The 13,806-nt window shown below is 45.0% G+C and overlaps 1 protein-coding gene across 1 annotated transcript in view; it reads left to right on the plus strand.

The window, feature by feature from the left end:
• Positions 1-10,655, plus strand: part of ankrd50 (ankyrin repeat domain 50) — a 28,321-nt gene extending 17,666 nt beyond the window's left edge. The window contains exons 3-4 of the mRNA XM_036551965.1: positions 5,029-8,558; positions 10,367-10,655. Coding sequence (XP_036407858.1) covers positions 5,029-8,555 — 3,527 coding nt within the window. The 3' untranslated portion in view covers positions 8,556-8,558; positions 10,367-10,655. The remainder of the gene's footprint in view (positions 1-5,028; positions 8,559-10,366) is intronic.
• The last annotated feature ends 3,151 nt before the right edge of the window (positions 10,656-13,806 follow it).

A 13,806-nucleotide genomic window follows, 5' to 3' on the forward strand; every position in this document is an offset into this window, starting at 1 on the left:
TCAGTGTAAGGGGAGTTTACTGACCCACTGGGCCCATGTGCCTGAGAAGCATTAGGTAGGGTAACAATATGGGAATGGCAGGTTTGCCAGTTTAATCAAAGTCTTTATTAAGTATGCCCAGGCTAGGATTGGAAAAGGTTTTTGCTTAAGGTTGCAGTTTGTGGTTAAGTTTGACTGACTTTGAAATCTGTTACAGTTTTTGTTTGTTTGTTTTTTGCCCTTTTTGGTGGAAATTAAAGCCATGTATCCAAAAATAGATTGTTCCACCATGCTGGCAAAATGAACAAAATTTTCCATCTGGTGCCCCTAAAGTAAATTATAACCGTTTTTCACAGGTGGATCTATACTGAGCCAAGTCATGCTAGAATCTAGCCAGGCCTGACTGCTTCTATTTTAGCTTCCCCATTTTAGTACCAAGCCTGTGGTGCATAATGTGACATGAATTTGAAAATGAATGATAATGCATGTCTTTGCATACATCTACCTAAGAGCAAGGTCAAGTGATTATGAATGTATATTTGGCATAGTTATCAGTAACTATAGCTGCATCGCTAAGAAAGAGAGTAATGAACATTTGCTAAGAACCTAATGTTACGCTGTGATTTTTAGGAGGTTTGCTCCATTGTAAAAGGAAATGGCTGGCTGCGCCTCATGGATTGTGAGATATAGCCAAGCACAAAGAAAGACTCTTTGCGTGGAAACTCTGTATTTGTGTCTGTATTTGTGTTTGTCCATATGGTACAGTGTTAGCTGCAGCCTATTGGTTTGCTCCAGCACGGGCAGAGGAGGAGGAGGAGGAATATCAGACACTACCGGCTGGAGCCGTCACCCATCCCCCTTTATCTTCTGGGAGATTAATTAAAGCGAGGGCCAGCCATGCAGCGCTCCTTTGCGCTGCGGGCCATGTCTCTGGTGGCCCGTTTCCAGTTTCGTAACGAGCAGCAGCTGGTTCGGATGTATGGGCCTGGGAGGTGCCGTGTCCATGAATATCTTAGTTTTGTCATTAGGTGGAACAGGCTCGTGTTACTCTGCAGTTCCTCTGCTCTGTCTCCTGTCAGTCAGCCTGTTATTACGAGGAGTCCCCGGAGAGGAGAGCTTATTTTACGGTTCGGTAATAAATGAGAAAGAATCGAAAAAAAAAAAATGGAACTGCTGTCTTTGTGGTGTAGGGGGAATCAAAACTACATGAAGAGAACAAGCAACTCTCTTGCACTGCGTTTTGCATAAATGTCTGACACGTTAAAAGCTAACATTTTGGACAAACCTTTGTGAGATCTCTTGAGCGTGTTATTAACTGAAGCACTAGCCTACTTACTGATAAACCGTGTTGATGATTTATGCTAGGTGCAGGCTGTGTGAGTTTTCTATTGCTTGTTTATCTCCAGTGCTCATTTCTACAGTCCTTCCAGGTGTTCAAATGCTTATCTTTATTAAAAAAAGAGAGGAGGAAGGGAAAAAAATGGAAGTGCTTGGCAGGTGTTCATAAATGTCACCACAGAGCTGATGTGCTGCAGGGTTATGTGCGTTCACATGACTGCAGTAGTCAAGGGAAAGTAAGGCTTTGTGATCCACATAAGGCATGGGCTCCCATACTCTGTCAATCAAAGACATTCCCCGAGCAAAACGTTGTGCTTTGTTTGACTCAGACATTCATCAGTAGGGCCTGATATCTCCACCCACTCTGTAGTTTGTAAAACCTCGTACTCCCATCACTAGACCACAGGGGCACAGACGTTGCTCCAGGTTCGTCAGCCTGTGCTTGTTCTTGTCTTTGCTACGAGGCAGCAACGTGATGACTGTTCTGCTCAGCGCCAGATACCGTGCCTGCGAAGACGCCGCTGCGACACAAGTGGAAATTGTAGCTCAGCGTTCAGAGCCGTTAAATGAAAGGCTTGGTGCGGGCTGTTCAAATGACAGGCCCATGCTGTGGCGAAATTGGATTCACTTTTTTTATTATTTCTTTCTTTTTTTTTGTGCTCTGCAAATGTGCATGAGCTTTCACGTTGGAATGACTCGGTTTAATAGTACTGCAATCATAAGTCTGTCTGCTTTCATTACTCTTTCACTCTGCCTCCTCTTGGCGTTTTCACACCGCCTGTGGTCCAGCATGAGGCCGTGTACCTCACATCAGGTTTAGGGCCTCAACATAGAAAATGAAAAAAAATCTTTGAAAAACCTAAAATATAAGAAGTGTTACCAAAGTAGCTTTAGATGAACCGTGACTCTCTTGCATTCAGTTCAACTTACTGTCCCTTGTGTGGGAATTTGCTGGGCTCTTTACCAGTAACACTGCCAACAGAAAACATACATACTTTGAAAAACAGACAAAAAATAAACAACGCAGGGGACAGAGGACTCCCAGCCACGGCGCTGAGTTTGGAAAACATCAAACCCAGAATATTCTGGCTTTTTCCTCTGCTTGGCCCTCTCTCTTTTCCATCTGGGTGCTTCCTGCCCTGGCTCAAATGCTCAGTGGAGTATAAAAGAGAGCTGGAGTGTTGGGTCATTGACACTGCAAATTCCTGCAGTCAGTTGGACTTAGCGATGGAAAGAGCTTTCTGATGATAAAATGCTGATGGAGCCGGATGCACAGAAGTCACTGAAATTATTTTTCACAACTTACCTCCGTCAGCTCTCACATTGTAGATTGCTACCTTGCTAGAATTTGAGCTGTAATCGGCCATTTGTACATTTGTTATTATAAAAAAAACACAGAATTATGTGCTCCTGCCTAACTGAAGATCGGATATGGTGCTGATTTGTCTTGATTCTCGTTTTGATCCTCACTTAAATTCTAGCTCAACAGAGCTGCTTACACACGTGTGCTGTGATTGTAGTCATTACGTGGGTGTTGTGAAAAGCACCATCCACTTTGTAAATTAAAATCTGCCTCTACAGATCACTGCTTCTGTTTAATTTCGGGGAAATGAATACAGTGACTAATTGTTTTTTGTGGTTGTTGTTTTTGTTATTTTTTCTTTTTTTATTTTTTAGCAGTCAATTAGGGAACTAAAGTAGTCAGAGAATACAGCACCTCTTTCCCTTGGAGTTGAGGTTCTGACAAGGTTATATTTGAATAGAACTGCTGCACAGGAACAGTAGATCTGTGTGTAAAAGGCACCTCTGCCCTTGGGCATTGAGGCACAATAGTTTACACGCAGAATCATTTCCTGCGCCTAGCACGAATATGAAGCACAGGAGAAAGAACAAATGATTTCCTCCATCTGGGTCCTAATTGCCTCGGACAATGCCGGAGGACACGTTCATTTAATTAAGAGACCCCAGGTCCCTCATACGCTGTGAATGAAAGAAAGGGACATGGAGAGCACTGATGTGTTTTGGAGGAGGCTGAAGTAACACTGTGGGAGTGAGTTATTATTATTTTTTTTTCCTTTTCTTTTATATTCAGTCTTTTGCTGTGTCCTTGCCTCGGTGGAAATCTTGTTCACACTGTGTTCCCATTGAACCGTGTTCTTCTTGAGAGAGCTGTGCACTTTAAAACGGTTTGTTTGCAATCTTGAAAAGGTTGGCTTCGCCGCATGCCTAGTGTGAAGCTGGGTGTGCGCTGAAAAGTCCCCATGACCCGGTAGGCAATATATTGTTCACCACAGCACCCCCGCGCACCGTCCAAAGATATGATCCACAGAACGGTTTGATCAGACACAAGATGTTATTAAAAGGTTTAGGCTTTTGGAAGTCTGAGCTTTTTGAAGTTCGGATACATGAAATGTAATGCTTTTCTCAATGTTACGTATGAGACGTTTGTTAGGAGTTCTACATTACGTGGCAACATAAATTGTGCCGCTTTCGTGAAAATGCAGAGCTTGGGGTCATAAACTCTCATGTCCTTTGAAGTACCTGATCCTGGTCGGTCTGCTGGGTTATGGAGTATCTTCCTCTTAAGCCACTGAAATCCGACCACTAATGGGGAGGAGGCGTTCCAAAGGGAAACTATCGCTCCGCGCTCCCACCTTAAACCATAATGCACCTGTCTGTGTCTTGGCAAGTTTATTTCTCAAGATTCTTGGTCCATGCATCTCTCTATAGCTATGCATTTCAAAAGACATTGAAGATTATAAACACACTTGTCACAAACATCAAATGTTGTTGTTCAGTTTAATTGCATCCCTTTTTGTGGCTAGAGCGATGTGTTTAATTACTGGTAGTTAACTGTACTGTAAACACCTTTTCTGTTTGCTTTCAAATGTATGCTTTTGATGGGCCAATATTGCATTAAGCGCAATTGCAGGCTCTGGAAATATTACAGTGGCAGCATTTTACGCAATTTGTGGCAGCAGGGGTAACGATTCCTGTTAGATTATGAGGATGAAAGGGCCTCGGCATGGACTGCCTCCCAGCACTTGAAGAGCATTGATTATTTTTTTTTTTTCTTTTCTATTTCACAAAATATCAATCTGACTGATATTAAACCTGCAGGGGCCAAACCCATGCTGCTAAATCCTTTGAAAGCATTTGCACCAACAGAGTATTAAAGCAGATTAGCCTATGGGCCTGGAAAATGCAAGTTTGGCCTCATGACATACTCTAGGGATCGAAGAGCTGTGGATGAAGTTTGAGTCTACCCGTTGTCTGAATAAGATGAGTGGATGCTTAAGAAATGTTGGGCAGGTTAACTGCAGCACGAATGAATGAAAGAAATGCATCCTCCATGTGACCATGTTAGTGTGACATTGATAGCTTTGTAAGAAGCATTTATTTAAGTAGAAAAATTATTCCTTTCTTGTAAAAGACTATCTACTATGTCCAGCTAAGGATTGGAGCTTTGCCATTTGCCAGTCATGCAGCACTTCTAATATTGTGACTCCTAGTATGGCATTCGCTTGTGTTGTACTCTGCCTCACTTGTAAGTCGCTTTGGATAAAGGCGTCTGCCAAATAAATAAATGTAAATGTAAATCTTTGAACTGCTGGGAAGGAAACCAAATATTTATCCAGTGCCTCTCAGTTTAGAACTAGTGAAACGAAACACTCTTCTAATTAATTTTATTTTTGTCCTGTCCTCTTTCAGGATTTCGCAAAATCAGTCTGGACGACCTCCGCAAGGCCTACATCGTCAAGGACGTGCAGCAGTACATCCTACACCGGCTGGACCAGGAGGAGGCGCTCCGGCAGCACCTCACCAAGGAGACGGCCGAGATGCTCAACCAGCTGCACATCAAGAGCAGCGGCTGCTTCCTGTACCTGGAGCGCGTGCTGGATGGCGTGGTGGAGAACTTTATCATGCTCCGCGAGATCCGGGACATCCCGGGGACCCTCAACGGCCTCTACCTGTGGCTCTGCCAGAGACTCTTCGTCAGGAAGCAGTTCACCAAAGTGCAGCCCATCCTCAACGTTATCCTCGCTGCCTGCCGGCCCCTAACGGTCAAGGAGCTGTACCACGCCGTCTGGACCAAAAACATGATGCTGACGATGGAGGAGTTCCAGAGGAAAATGGACATCCTGTCCAAGCTGCTGGTGGACGGCTTGGGAGGCACCAGGATCCTTTTTCACTACAGCTTTGCTGAGTGGCTGCTGGACGTCAAGCACTGCACTCAGAAGTACCTCTGCAACGCGGCAGAGGGGCACAGGATGATGGCGATGAGCTACACCTGCAGGGCCAAGGACCTCAAACCGCTGGAGGTGCAGGAGTTTGCTTACCACCTGATCAACTCCAACTTGCAGATAGAGCCCTTCAACCTTGCACTCTGGATGGTATGGAATGGCACGCCAGCCAAAGACTCCTTGACGACCTCCATACCCAAAGAGCAGGAGGTGTTGCAGCTCTTGGTCAAAGCCGGCGCACACGTCAACAGCGAGGACAACCGGGCGTCTTGCATCGTGCAGCAGGCATTGGAGAGGGAGGACTCTATACGGACGTTACTTGACAATGGGGCGTCCGTGAACCAAAGCGATTCCAGCGGCAGGACTTTGTTAGCTAATGCCGCGTACAGCGGGAATCTAGACGTGGTGAACCTGCTCATCTCCCGACGAGCCAACCTGGAGCTGGAGGACAGCCATGGGCAGACAGCACTTACTCTCGCCGCAAGGCAAGGGCACACCAAGGTGGTGAACTGCCTCATCGGCTGCGGAGCAAACATCAACCACACCGATCACGACGGCTGGACGGCCCTGAGGTCAGCCGCCTGGGGTGGGCACTCTGAGGTGGTATCTGCTCTCCTGTACGCCGGTGCCAAGGTGGACTGTGCGGACGCCGACAGCAGGACCGCCCTGAGGGCCGCGGCCTGGGGCGGCCACGAGGACATTGTGCTCAATCTGCTTCAACACGGGGCGGAAGTCAACAAGGCTGACAACGAGGGGAGGACGGCGCTCATCGCTGCAGCGTACATGGGGCACAGGGAGATCGTGGAGCATCTCCTGGACCACGGGGCGGAGGTGAACCACGAGGACGTGGACGGAAGGACCGCCCTCTCCGTCGCCGCCCTCTGTGTGCCCGCCAGCAAAGGCCACGCCTCGGTCGTCAGCCTCCTCATAGACCGGGGCGCGGAGGTCGACCACTGCGACAAGGACTGCATGACCCCTCTGCTGGTGGCGGCCTACGAGGGACACGTGGACGTGGTCGACTTGCTCCTGGAGGGCGGCGCCGACGTCGACCACACGGACAACAACGGCCGAACGCCTCTTCTCGCGGCGGCTTCGATGGGCCACGCCTCTGTGGTCAACACCCTGCTCTTCTGGGGAGCAGCCGTGGACAGCATCGACAGCGAAGGGAGAACGGTGCTGAGCATAGCGTCCGCTCAGGGGAACGTGGAGGTTGTCAGGACTCTGCTGGACAGAGGACTAGACGAGAATCACAGGGATGATGCGGGTTGGACCCCACTGCATATGGCCGCCTTTGAGGGCCACCGGCTGGTGTGCGAAGCTCTCATTGAGCAGGGCGCCCGATGCACAGAAGTCGACAACGACGGCCGCATCCCGCTGATCCTGGCGGCACAAGAGGGTCATTACGACTGCGTGCAGATACTGCTTGAAAACAAGTCTAGCATTGATCAGAGGGGCTACGACGGGAGAAATTCACTCAGAGTAGCAGCCCTGGAGGGCCACAGAGACATAGTTGAGCTGCTTCTCAGTCACGGCGCGGACATCGACTACAAAGACGCAGATGGCCGCCCCACGCTGTACATCCTGGCACTTGAGAACCAGTTGGCTATGGCAGAGTATTTCTTGGAAAATGGCGCCAACGTAGAGGTCTGCGACATGGAGGGCAGGACAGCCCTCCACGTTTCCTGCTGGCAGGGGCACATTGAAATGGTGAGGCTGCTGATAAATTTTCACGCCGACGTCAACTCTTGCGACAACGAGAAGCGTTCCGCCTTGCAGTCCGCTGCCTGGCAGGGCCACATGAAGGTCGTCCAGTATCTTATCGACAACGGGACGCGGGTGGACCACACATGTAATCAGGGGGCCACCGCACTGGGGATCGCGGCCCAGGAAGGACACATTGACGTGGTCCAACTGCTGCTGGAGCACGGGGCGGACCCCAACCACGCCGACCAGTTTGGGCGCACCGCCATCCGGGTGGCCGCCAAGGGCGGCCACTCACAGATTATCAAACTGCTGGAAAAGTATGGAGCCTCCAGCCTGAACGGCTGCAGCCCTTCCCCTGTTCACACTATGGAGGAAAAAGCCCCTATCTCTGTCACGGGAAAGATGCAGTCTCTCACCATAAAATCCAACAGCTCTGGAAGCACAGGAGCTGGAGACCTACAGCCTTCAGGCCGCGGCATCACTAATGGCCCGGCCCACGCGTTTAGCTCCCCGTCGGAGTCCCCGGACTCCACAGTTGACCGACAGAAGTCCTCCCTTTCAAACAACTCCCTGAAGAGCTCAAAGAACTCCTCTCTGAGGACCACCTCATCCACTGCCACCGCCCAGACCGTGCCAATAGACAGCTTTCACGGGCTCACCTTCACCGAGCAGATCCAGCAACACTCCCTGCCACGCAGTCGAAGCAGACAGTCCATAGTTTCCCCCTCTTCCACCAACAAGTCAGTAGGACAGCATCCCAGCTCGCCATCCAGTGAATTTGAATGGAGCCAGGTCAAGCCCAGTTTGAAGTCAACCAAAGGAACCAAAGTTGGACACAGCTTGTCCAATGGCTCCAGCAAGGGAGGTTTGGGGGAGAAGAAGAAGTCCAAGAATGGCGGCTCGTCCCAGGGTCAGGTGTTGGAGTATGAGATGACCCAGTTCGACAAAAGGATCGCGCTTGCCAAGCCGGCGTCAAACGTCGTGCTGAAAGACTCTCAGTGCAAGGTCATGGCCCCGACCTCCGCCCAGCAGCAATTCCTGGTCCAGCAGCAGGGGAGTGCCGAGAAGAAAAGGAATGGCATCATGACCAATCCCAACTATCATCTGCAGGGCAATCAAGTGTTCCTTGGGAGAGTTTCTGTGCCCAGAACTGTGCAGGATAGGGGGCACCAGGATGTCCTGGAGGGCTACCCAATTGGTGAGACAGAACTAAGCCTTAAGCAAGCCCTCAAACTGCAGATCGAAGGATCAGACCCTGCTTTTAACTATAAAAAGGAGACCCCATTATAGCTGGTAAGATCTAGTGGCGAATGTGTCGCTTCATGTTGAATGTGTCACAGCGAAACTGGGGTTGTCACATTGCTGGCTAAAAGGTTTTTTTTAGAAACTGGGGAGTGTGGAGGGTCTGTACAGTTTTCCTCAAACTGTTGCCATATGGGAATATCTAGTGCACAAAGCCTCTCTGCCTGTGGTGGGAAAACATTCACTGCTTAACCTTTTTTTTTTGCTATCTAAAGGAAGTAGGTTATTTTTAACCTTAAACAAGCAAATACATCACTCTCTGATTTAACCATTTACTCCCTGAAGAAAAATATTGTTTCACCAAGTGCACAATACAAAGAAAGAACACATTATGTATTGTTAAAATGGTAGTGGGTGGTGTAGCTCATAGTAGGCAGCTTACAGCAAGGCTTTGGATTTCTAGCATTGGATTTCTTTAATGAATGTGATCAATGAAACATGACACAACATGCATGCATTTAAAAAAAGATCCGAACAGCCAAGGAGTGTTTGTGTACTTTAAGCAGTTTAAAGACTCTGTAAGTACTTTTTAATCGACTGTAAATTAAAATAACTGGGCTGTTAAAACAATGAAATCATTGAGGGAACACTCAGAACATTCTTCAGTGATTGGTCCTGTTTCTAGACTGTATACTTGGTTAACACAGACAAGCACATTGGCAGGCTTTTTTTCCCTGCATACTATTTTGTTCGCCAGGTTGTACTGAAAGCAGGACAGTGCTGTGTCATGTATCACATTATTTGACAGGTGTCTCTCATCAGTTGAACTCCTAAGGCATACATTACACCATAAATCAGTTCCAGGTGAAGAATTTGATTGAGGCCAGCGCTGTTTTTATGGAGTGACGTTGTCTTGTCATTAGTCATTCAGACTTTAATGTAGCACAGTGTGAGATTAGCTTTGTAAATGGCGAGCTTCAGCAAATGAGTCTGCATGACGATGAATAATGGAACATGTCAGTGGCAGTTAGACAACCAATGTGTCAGTTTAACTGATCCTTACAGTCACTCAAAAGCATAGCACAAATTAGGTCATTATAAAATAATTCCACTTCATACGTATTTAATGATTTCTTTTTTTATTATTATTTACCAGCTTAACAATGGCAGATGTACATGTTAATTTGCTGTGGAAAATGGTGGCTTTCCTTTTACCTGTCTGGAATTTAAAGTTTAGTCTTACGTTGCTCTGCATACCTAGGAAAAAATACATGCCTTTACGTACACATTTAATCTCTGCTCCTCCATTCATCACTAAATTCTAAAGTCAACCCAAATAACTGATACTGAATTTGATGCATAATTATGAAATTTTTGTGTTATCCGTGTTGTATATAGAGTATCACTCATTATCAGTCTCTATACTGATAATACTCTATATAGAGTTGTATATAGAGTATTATCAGTATAGAGACTGATAATGAGTATAAGCAACATGCTGTTACCTCCATAATTAAAACGTGTCAAATTCTATTTCTGTGTTCTGGTCACAGAGTCTTTTGCTAAAAAGTCTTTAGCAGCAGTGTCTTACAAAACATTCCAGAGACTATACAGTGGCTGACAACCAGGGTAAATAACACAGAAACATTCATTCTGTTTGGGGTTTTACAGATATTTTAGCATTGTAACTTACATGGCTGGTAACAAAAGTGGGAAGCTCTGACTGATGTTTTGGATTCAAAATTAATATATTTGCAGCATGAAATATCTACTTGTGAAATATCTGCTCCGTTTGTGTTGCCAACAATCCAAAGTTTTCCAACAAAACACTAAAGCGAATGGTTCTGTTTCTGTTACAGATGTCGCTAATGGAATCCGCCATACAGATATTGGAAAGAATGTGCCAAAGCAAGCTCCTTCACCCACATAGAAACGGAATCCATTTCCACTGTCCCGAGTGGACACTTTGAACACATCAAAAGCCTAGTGGAGAATGCGATCATTGCACAAGGAGTCCATAGACTGATACTGCGACGTGCCTACATTTGTGACGGCCTTTTCTGTGTAACCCTGCACGCTACCATTTATTTAATGTATGGATATTTAATATGCAGAGTATGCACTTTTTGGGAAAAAAGTATTGTTCAATCCCCCTCCCCTTTTTTCTTTTGCTTGTTTGTTTCCTAACAAGCTAATTGTCAAAAAAATGTTCAATGTTTTTTTTTTGGTTTGTTCTGGATCTCCTGACTGCACATGTACGGTGTCTGGGACAATGTTCTATCAAAAGTACAACAATGCAGCTTCCTCATGTTAAATATCAAGATATTGTATGACATGGGAAACGATCCCCGCATTGACGCTCTGCCCTTCTCATTACCCAAACTCTGTGTTAAAGATGGAAACGCAGATCATTTCAGTGTACTGATCATCCTGTGTGTAATATGTTAATAGCAACGCTAAGTTACAGTATGGGTATAATCAAGCATATTTATTATGGAAAAAGCCACTTTCATTTGTATTGTATGTTCTACCATGGTGCTGTGCTCATAAGTTGCCTGCAGTTATGTAGGGATCCATCCTAGTGGACTTTGCTATTTGTTTGTCTTTATATATTGTAGTATTACTGGAGTGCAGGGGAAGGAGGAGGTCATTGGAAACTCAGATGTTTTTCATTGTGTCCTTGTGGGACCTTTCTTTGTCGTATGTGCTCAAATAGATATTTAGTTAGCAAGGGTGTATCATTGACTGCAGAGTTTGGTGCTAAATGCAAAGTTCTCAAGTATAAATGGTGATAATTGGTTCGGTTTTTTTTTCTCACAGAATACAATGACAATGCGCTGCAATGCAAGAAAAGAAATGCAAGCCTTGTTTTCTCCTCATAGTAAGATGGGGGAGGGTGCTTGTTTTTATTAAGGCAGCACATATTGTGGCATTTTTTTTTTGTTTTGTTTTGTTCTCTCCAGGCCGTGAATGGCTGACTTTTCCTAACCTCCTCAAACATAAGATTTACAGACTGTTTTGGTATGAAGTGTTGTTTGAAATTTATAACGTCAGACCTGAGAGGACAGAAAGCAGAAAGCGCTGGTTTATCATGGGCTGTTTATTCCGTGGCCTGGAGCACATGCCCCCCCCCCCCCCCCACAGAGGGAGGGGGCGGGGCCAGAGGTGGGGCAGGAGAGTGTAGCTGTGTGGGAGTGTCCGCATCTGTTCCTGTCTGCACTGGAGGAGGTCGTGTGAGCATTTATGTGTAGTGTTTTTGTTTTTTTTGTTTTTTTTTTTTTTTTTGCTGGCATTTCACATTGACGGCATACCACTGTTCTCCAAGTGAGAGTAATGAAAGCCAAGCGGGAAAGCGTTGTAGTGTATGTACAACTACATTTGATTTAAAAATAAGGAAAAGGAACAGTATGGCAACCTCTTTGGTTAAAGGCTGCAAACTGAAGGGATATTTATTTATTTTCATTTTTTTAATACATAGACAAGGAAGCAAGGAAGAAGTGGGAAATGATAAGGGCTCTGTGAAGACCTACCCCGGACAGTATTCATAGATGTTAAGCCATTTTGGTAACCTCACAGTTTTTTTTTTTTTCCTTTGGTCTGTTTATCATGTTATGTTTTGGTTTTCTGTCAAACCATTTAGTTGTAAATAGCTTACAATGTACATTGAACTGCTCATTTAAAATTTTTATTTCTTGTATTATATTGAGCTGAAATTCCTGATGTATATTAAAGTGCTTAATAAATATATTTGCTTTACTGCAGGAATAATGACAGGTTCTTTGCTGTTGCATGTTTCTAATCCCAAAGTTCTCAACTGCATTTTGAACAGCGCTGCACTCAAAATGCATACCTGTTTGCTTGTATGAGTTTATATGGACTGCACTGAGCTCTGGTATGCAGGATCCATTGGCTCTGAATAGTAATAAAAAAAACTGGGACCAAATTAAAGGGAAATCACAGAACCATATGTCACTCAGGAATCATATTATGGAAAATACAGACACCTAGAACAACTGGATCATTTCTTTAGTGCAGTTTCAATGTTTCTTGCAACACCAAATGCACATATGGCTTTATGTTGTGCTCAGAGAAAATCAAATAATATAAGTTGTAGCCAGGGAAGGGAAGACCGCAAAGCAGTGTATCAGCAGAACTGATTACATGGCAGGGCAGAAGCATGTAGGACAAAATTCTCTTTGCCCTGAAACTGAAGGACTGCCATTCAGATGCTTGTAATCATGTGTTGTCTGAAACCACAGTGACGACTCTTTAAGGTAGATCTAATAATCCTGCAAATCCTAGTCATCACGAAGATATTTTCTGTGTGCCCACCTTAACTCCTAGGCAAATACTACCTTTAACTAACATTACGATGGTTACGGAACCGTGTGAAAACATGCATGTCCTAAGCAAGATGAAAAAGCTTTCAGGCTGGTTTCCTCTCCTGCTTCCACTGGAATCAGGATAAATAAGAAAAACGTGAAATTTCAGATTTGTAAAATGTTTTTTCTGTTGTTTTTGCCATTTGGCTCTGCCAGAATTAGAGACAGCATACAGAAAGTCTTTTTTCTGATTCTAGAAATCACTTTTCAGTACAGAATGAACTGAAATGAGAGAGGGATAGTTCAGTCTTTTAATGTGCCTGATAGGAGACCAGATGGTAAATCCTCATTCATAACATTCATGATTTTATCAGTTACATTTAAGGCAGTAGGAGCTACAGTGGCGGAGACTGATGAAGTAATCCATATTACAACAACCTGTTTCTGGCTTAATGAAATAAACTTTTAGAGAACCCGGTTGCTGTAGAGTCCAAATGCATGGCAAATAGCACCTGTTCACTTTACCTGTTTGGACTTCACAACAAAAAGCAGTCTCCATCTGAAGAGAAGCACAAGAGGAATGAGGCTGGACTGTCTAAACTGGGGAAATGATAATCATGGAAACTGTTACTCTTTAGACACTCTTTAGGCATGCCACTGATGCGTTAATGTGATCACACTTGAATAGATTTTTTTTTTTTTTTGCATTGCAGCACACGCATCTTTTACAAGCTGGTTTAAGCAATCACATCTACTAGAACATTTCCTATTGTTCATTATTATTTTTTTTTGCATACACAACAGTGCTTTTGTGGTACAATTCTTTTCACGCATCTTTTGCAAGGCAGAAGCTGCAAAATTCAGACATACTCTTTGTGGGTTGTCAAAAAAACAGCTATAATATTTATTTTTTCACCCAGCTCCTCCATAGTGCTCTTGTGTGATGTCCCCCACTTGTCATCTGAGTTTATCTCAGA

The sequence above is a fragment of the Megalops cyprinoides genome, chromosome 18 (genome assembly GCF_013368585.1).
Source record: "Megalops cyprinoides isolate fMegCyp1 chromosome 18, fMegCyp1.pri, whole genome shotgun sequence".
Taxonomy (NCBI): Eukaryota; Metazoa; Chordata; class Actinopteri; order Elopiformes; family Megalopidae; genus Megalops; species Megalops cyprinoides.